The sequence below is a fragment of the Drosophila miranda genome (genome assembly GCF_003369915.1).
Source record: "Drosophila miranda strain MSH22 chromosome Y unlocalized genomic scaffold, D.miranda_PacBio2.1 Contig_Y1_pilon, whole genome shotgun sequence".
Classification (NCBI taxonomy): domain Eukaryota; kingdom Metazoa; phylum Arthropoda; class Insecta; order Diptera; family Drosophilidae; genus Drosophila; species Drosophila miranda.
This window is the reverse complement of record NW_022881603.1, coordinates 29,179,297-29,185,102: the sequence shown is the minus strand read 5'-3', so window position 1 is coordinate 29,185,102 and position 5,806 is coordinate 29,179,297. Positions and strand designations below refer to the sequence as shown.

The window sequence follows — 5,806 nt, the reverse complement described above, 5'->3', positions numbered from 1 at the left end:
GTTAGTGAAAAAAAAATAACAAAACTATAAATAGGTAACTTACAAAACAACAAAAACAATGATTACTCATTTTTGACACTGTCAAGAAACTCTTTACACTTTTCGTTTTCGAGCTCTGTTTTGATCTCGTTCTTAGAAAAAACGGGACTTTACCGTAATCTATGCTTTTGGCGTTGCTCAGTGATGCTCTATTTTTGCATTGACTTTGATTTGGTTGCGAAATTTTGACCGGTGCACATCTACAGACTAACTTTCTGAAATTTTTAAAATGCCTGGCAAAAGACTATGCTTTGACGTTGTCCAGTTGATTTACTATAATCACCAGTTGGGCAAATCTGTTGCAGACATGGTAGACATGTTTTCAGTATCAAGGAAAACAATTTACAATGTCCTAAGTCGCGCGAAGAACGAAGGGAGACTGGAAACCAAATCTGGAGGTGGCCGTAAAAGGAAGATAGACAAACGGGCAGACCGCATAATCATGAGGAAAATTAATCAGAATCCGCAAATATCGGTCAGGACTCTGGCCAAGGAACTTGACGAAGAACTTGACTTGGTTGTTTCACACGAAACAGTACGCCAGGTTATTCTACGCCATAAATACTCTTCCAGAGTGGCACGAAAAAAACCGCTGCTTTCGTCGGTCAATGTGGAAAAGCGCTTCACTTTCGCTGTTAACATGATCAGTAAGCCGGCAGAGTATTGGGATGACGTCATATTTTGCGACGAAACAAAAATGATGCTATATTACAATGATGGTCCACCCAGAGTATGGCGCAAGCCGTTAACAGCTTTAGATAACCGAAACATCATTCCGACTGTAAAGTTTGGAAAACTTTCGGTTATGATTTGGGGGTGCATCTCTAGCCGAGGAGTGGGAAATATTGAATTTATTGAGAACACAATGGATGCCAAACAGTACCTCCAAATTTTAAAAACAAATTTAAAAAGCAGTGCGGAGAAATTTGGTCTCATTACGGACAATAGGGCCAAATTTAATTTTTATCAAGACAATGATCCCAAACATAAAGAGTCCAATGTGAGAGCTTGGCTGCTTTACAACTGTGGAAAAGTTATTGATACACCACCCCAGAGTCCCGATCTTAACCCCATTGAAAATTTGTGGGCCTATTTGAAGAAGAAAGTGGGAAAAAGACAGCCCAAAAACCGCAATCAGCTCAAAGAATTCATATTGGAAGAGTGGCAAAAGATTCCCTTTGAGTATGACCTACAAAAATTGATAAATTCGATGAAAAAACGGCTCCAGCATGTAGTCAATGCTAAGGGTGGACAGACCAAATATTAAAATAAGTTAAATATATTAAATAATTACGAAGAATTTTGAATTTAAAAAATGAAAATATTTTGTGTAAAGACTTTCTTGACAGTGTGAAAAATGAGTAATCATTGTTTTTGTTATTTTTTAAGTTACCTATTTATAGTTTTGTTATTTTTTTTTTCACTAACTACTTTATAATTAATCCCTGAATGGTTATGAATTAAAAAAATTTGATAAATTTGAACCAAAGGCCATTATTTTCTTATCCAAAGTCAAAAAATTTAATTTATTTTCAGTGTGTAAAGAGTTTCTTGACATACTGTATATAGCCCCTAACTGAAGGAATGGGTTAAGTCTGTCTACATAGCCGCACATGAAAATACCAAGAAAATTCAAATACTTATATGTAATATATATAAACCCTGGGACTTCAATGAAATTCTAGCTTCAGCTACTCAAAAATAGACCACGTAATGCAATTCTAAGCAAAAATGCTATAGTTGGACAGCCGCTGGCTGTGGTCGTGTGAACACACGTGCTTACATAACGTCAGCACCCGCCCGTCGTTCTGTCGTGTCTTCCTTTGGCAGTGCAGTGGCTGAGGTTTTATACGAACGCACTTTGAGGACAAAACGAAAAAACGTTTTTCAACTTCCATGGAATTTTCGGTGATTGGATAATAATTTTCTCACGCCGCCAGCGCTTCCTGTGCTCTCTTTCTCTCTCTCTCTCTCTGTAGGAGATCAAGGGGACAGGAACATAAGGTACATAATGTCGAGCCATGAATAAAGAAACCAAAAAGCAAGCTCAGGAATATGCAGAGGTCTGCAAATGCATGAAATGACACTTGACTCTTTACAGATTTTCCCGGAATTTTTGATAAGCGGCAAGTTTTTATTTTCTTAATGAATCTGTCAGTGTTCTGCTCAAGACTCGAGACGCACAAGTAAAATGTCCCAAAAGAACCTACATATATACATCCTTATTCTATACAGTAAATGTACATCATTACAGAATGAAATATTAGCTGAATCTTAGGGGTAATTTTATTTCGATTTAAATAACATTTTGCAACAATCTACATGGGATTGGGGCTGAAAAGATTAATTCAAATTTAAAACTCTCTTTAAAAATGATTGGGGATCCGATCCTGGCTTACATATAAATTTATAAATTGTATGATTCCCTCTATATCTGCGATTCTTACTGCTGATTCTGCTTTGTAGGTGGCTGCAGCTTGACGACCTTCGAATCGGCGGAGGCCTGGCCAGAACTCAGCTTGGAGACAGAGGCTATGTTGACGACACGGCGGACGGCAGCGCCGCCAGTAGTAGTGGATGCTGGGGACGATCCGGCCGCACGGTTCGCCAGATAGACCACCTTGTTTTGGCCAACAATTGTGGTGGTGGCTCCGCTCGGCGAGGTGGTGAACAGCTGCTGGATTCCCTTGTTGAGAACGATATTGTTGCCTACCTTGCTGGTGACGGGTGTGCTGCTTGACGGCATTGTCTTGGAGGCATTGGCCTCCTTTATGATCTTCTGACTGATGATGATTGGACTCTTGCTGTTGGGATTGCGACCGGGTGTGGCTGGCACTGTGGATTAGAATCTTCTGGTTAGAGCCGACCGCAAGAGCGTACATCCAAAAGCCCATACTCTCACCTATCTTCGGATCCTTCTCCCCTTCGGGTATGTTCCCCTCATTGTCGGCAAACATAATTGGCATATCAATGATGCTCGACATGTCCACACCGGTTAACTGATTCTTGTTCAACTGCAGCATGGTCATGCCACTGGCATTCTTGAACACCGTATACTTTTGCTGCGGCGGGGTCGCTCCTGCTGCTCCTGCTGGCGAGGAGGTAGCCACAAATTTCGTTGTCTGTCCCGTCGAAGTCTTGAGAGTAAAGTACTGTTGCCCGCCCGAGGCAGGGCCCCCTAGAGTCTTCACAATGGTGCCCGTTGTGGAGGGCTTGTTCACCGTATAATTGATCAGTTTATTTTGCGGCGTCAGGGATTTGATCTGCACAAATTGGCTGGAGGGTATCATCTTGATTTTGGTGCCAGCTGCCAGGTTAACCGTCGTCGGTTGCGATTTGTAGGCCATATCAAATGCCCCTGCCACGGACGTGGTCACCTTGGGGTTGCCTGCGCCAGCAGCCACTCCAGCAGCTACTCCTACTCCTGCCACGGATCCACCTGATGCAGATGCAGTATCATCGCTGTCCATGCTATCATCTAGTAGGTATTCAATGGATTGATTTAGTGTGTATACGCTGAGAGCACCTTTGTTGTTGTTGTTGTTGTTGTTATTGTTGTTGTTTTGAATGCCAGAACCAGCTGGAGTGGCTGCATTCGGCAGTGGGCGTGTACGAGGTCTTCCAACTGGGGGGGTAAAACTGTTAGTCGGTGAAATAGGGTTGCGGATCAAAAATAAACAGGGCATGCTGTTTGCACTTTGCATGGTTTTACCCTTTCGCTTGGGAGCAAATGGATCAACGAGGCGCGGTGCCTTCGGCCTGCGGACTGTTTGAGATAGTGGAGGTTTTGATTGATGATTTGGGGATTTATGATTTGATTTGGATTGGTTTGAGTTGAGTTGTACATGCGGGGGAGGTATTAGTAGTGGGATAGATGATCAGAACTCGAGGGTACTCACTGTTCAGCACAAACTTGCTTTTGGTGTTCGGCATTCCGCTCTCGTCCAATCCAACCTCCACTTTGCGCTTGCGATTCTGCTGGGCTCCTCCCTTCTCGAAGCCCAGGGCGTGCTGCTGATGCAGCCTGTTCTGGCCGCGCTGTGTGCCTTGGTTGTGCAGGGCTTGGTTGTGGGTACACGCGGACCCGGAGGATCCATCAGCGTTCTGTTCACAAACTCATAGATTTCGTCCTGCAAGCGGAATAAACCAATGAGAGTAGATTTGCACAGCCTTCGGTGCCCGACTTACCACCACCATGGCATCCACCATCGACTGGGTGACGCCCTCGATGCGTCTCTTGCTCTTGGGCACACGCAGGACATCGTCCGCACTGCCGACGACCACCAGCGAGGACTCCGATTGCATACGCTCGCGCAGCGACTCCATTTCCTCCTGGCTGCTCCGTGCCGAGTTCTGGCCAATCACAAACAGAATGGGCGTCTTGATGTCCAGGATGCGGTCATCGGGAGAGCCACGAGGACCACGCAATGTGTTGTAGGCGAAGCCCATGCAAACGACACACGCCAGGCTCTCCGAGAGGGCCACCTGAAGGGCAAGGGATGCGCCGGCATTGAAGCCGACAAGAATAATGCCACGATTGGGATTCTCGGAGCGCAGCTCGTTTATGCGGACACGTGTGAGGCACACAATGACTTCGGCCACCTGATCCAGATTGTGATTGGCAATCCGATCTTCTGCGGGTGGAAGGAACGTCAGGGGTAAAGGGTAAATGGTAAGGAAATCTCATATGAGGTGGATGCTCTTACTCGTATTGGGCATGGTGATCTGGACAACCTGGCAGATGGTAGCCAGCGAGCGATACCATTTGTGCATGCGCTCAGGCACATTGCTGCTGGCGGGCATATTTGGCAGCACCACCATTATGGCATTGTGCGACAATTGACGATTCTTGGGCAGAATAGTTGGCTCCCATCGCTTCTTCATGACTGGGGCGAGCAGCTCCTGGTTATTGCAGAGCGGCCGACTGAACAGCAGCTTGTCCATTAGGGTTGGCAGCTTAGTTTTCAGTGTTTGCATCATGTCCAGATAGGAGGCCATGTACGAGGGCGGCATGGACTGCATGAGCAGTGTGTGTAGCCATTGAGTGATGCGCTGATCCCAGGCAACGCTGCCCAAAGCCCGACGCATTCGCGATGCGGACTTGTCCACGCTCACACGACGATGGACAACCTCGTGCTGGCGCTTGTCGTTGGCCAGACGCGCCAGCTGGTCCTGGTCGAGTATGCTGCATACCCTCTCGAACAGCGTCGTTTGGATAGGGCTCCAGGTAGATCTGAGGAGAACAGAGAGGGTTAGACAATGGTCGTCCTCGATCTGCAGCTTTATACTCACTTATTTAGGCGTGCCACCCAGTCCTGATCATCGGAATTGGTGTTCTTCACATACTTGGAAATCCTGGCACACTCGTTCATCATCTCCTTGGCGGATATCTCGTCGTAGGGTGGAGCATGGGTCTGGTCTGGCTCCAGGTCCTGCTGCGGATATGTGTGGCAGCTGGTGCACTGCGGAGGATGGTTAACCAGGATGTGGCGTAGTACGGCCCTCGCGTTTAACATTAACTCTTCTCTTTACAAAAACAAGATAAGAGATCAATTACAAGAGAACAGTAGTTAAAGCTTCCATTCAAGAGCTTAATGTCTAATTTAGAGAAGCAGCGTGGATCTGTGGGAGTTATGTTTTAAAGCTTTACTAGAAATCATACGATTACTCCGTTAGTCGTGGAAGCTATGTGTAAGCTTTGCTTAGCATCGTGCGATTACTCCGTTATCTAGGGAAGCAAGGTGTAAGCTTTGTCTAAAATCGTACA

General features: G+C 45.8%; 1 protein-coding gene and 1 long non-coding RNA gene across 2 annotated transcripts; one reads left to right on the top strand and one right to left on the bottom strand.

Moving 5' to 3' along the window:
• Nucleotides 1-2,004: 2,004 nt before the first annotated feature.
• Nucleotides 2,005-2,248, top strand: LOC117190658. The gene is made up of 2 exons (XR_004473783.1): nucleotides 2,005-2,043; nucleotides 2,141-2,248. It is a non-coding gene; the product is annotated as an uncharacterized LOC117190658 (long non-coding RNA).
• Nucleotides 2,249-2,302: 54 nt separating this feature from the next.
• LOC117191586 lies at nucleotides 2,303-5,555 on the bottom strand. Its single transcript, XM_033396410.1, has 7 exons — nucleotides 5,332-5,555; nucleotides 4,746-5,272; nucleotides 4,228-4,673; nucleotides 3,994-4,143; nucleotides 3,752-3,917; nucleotides 2,942-3,664; nucleotides 2,303-2,874 (listed from the first exon to the last, which is right to left on the bottom strand). The coding sequence occupies exons 1-7, from the start codon at nucleotides 5,553-5,555 to the stop codon at nucleotides 2,483-2,485; spliced, it is 2,628 nt and encodes an 875-aa protein (XP_033252301.1). The 3' UTR covers nucleotides 2,303-2,482.
• Nucleotides 5,556-5,806: the final 251 nt, after the last annotated feature.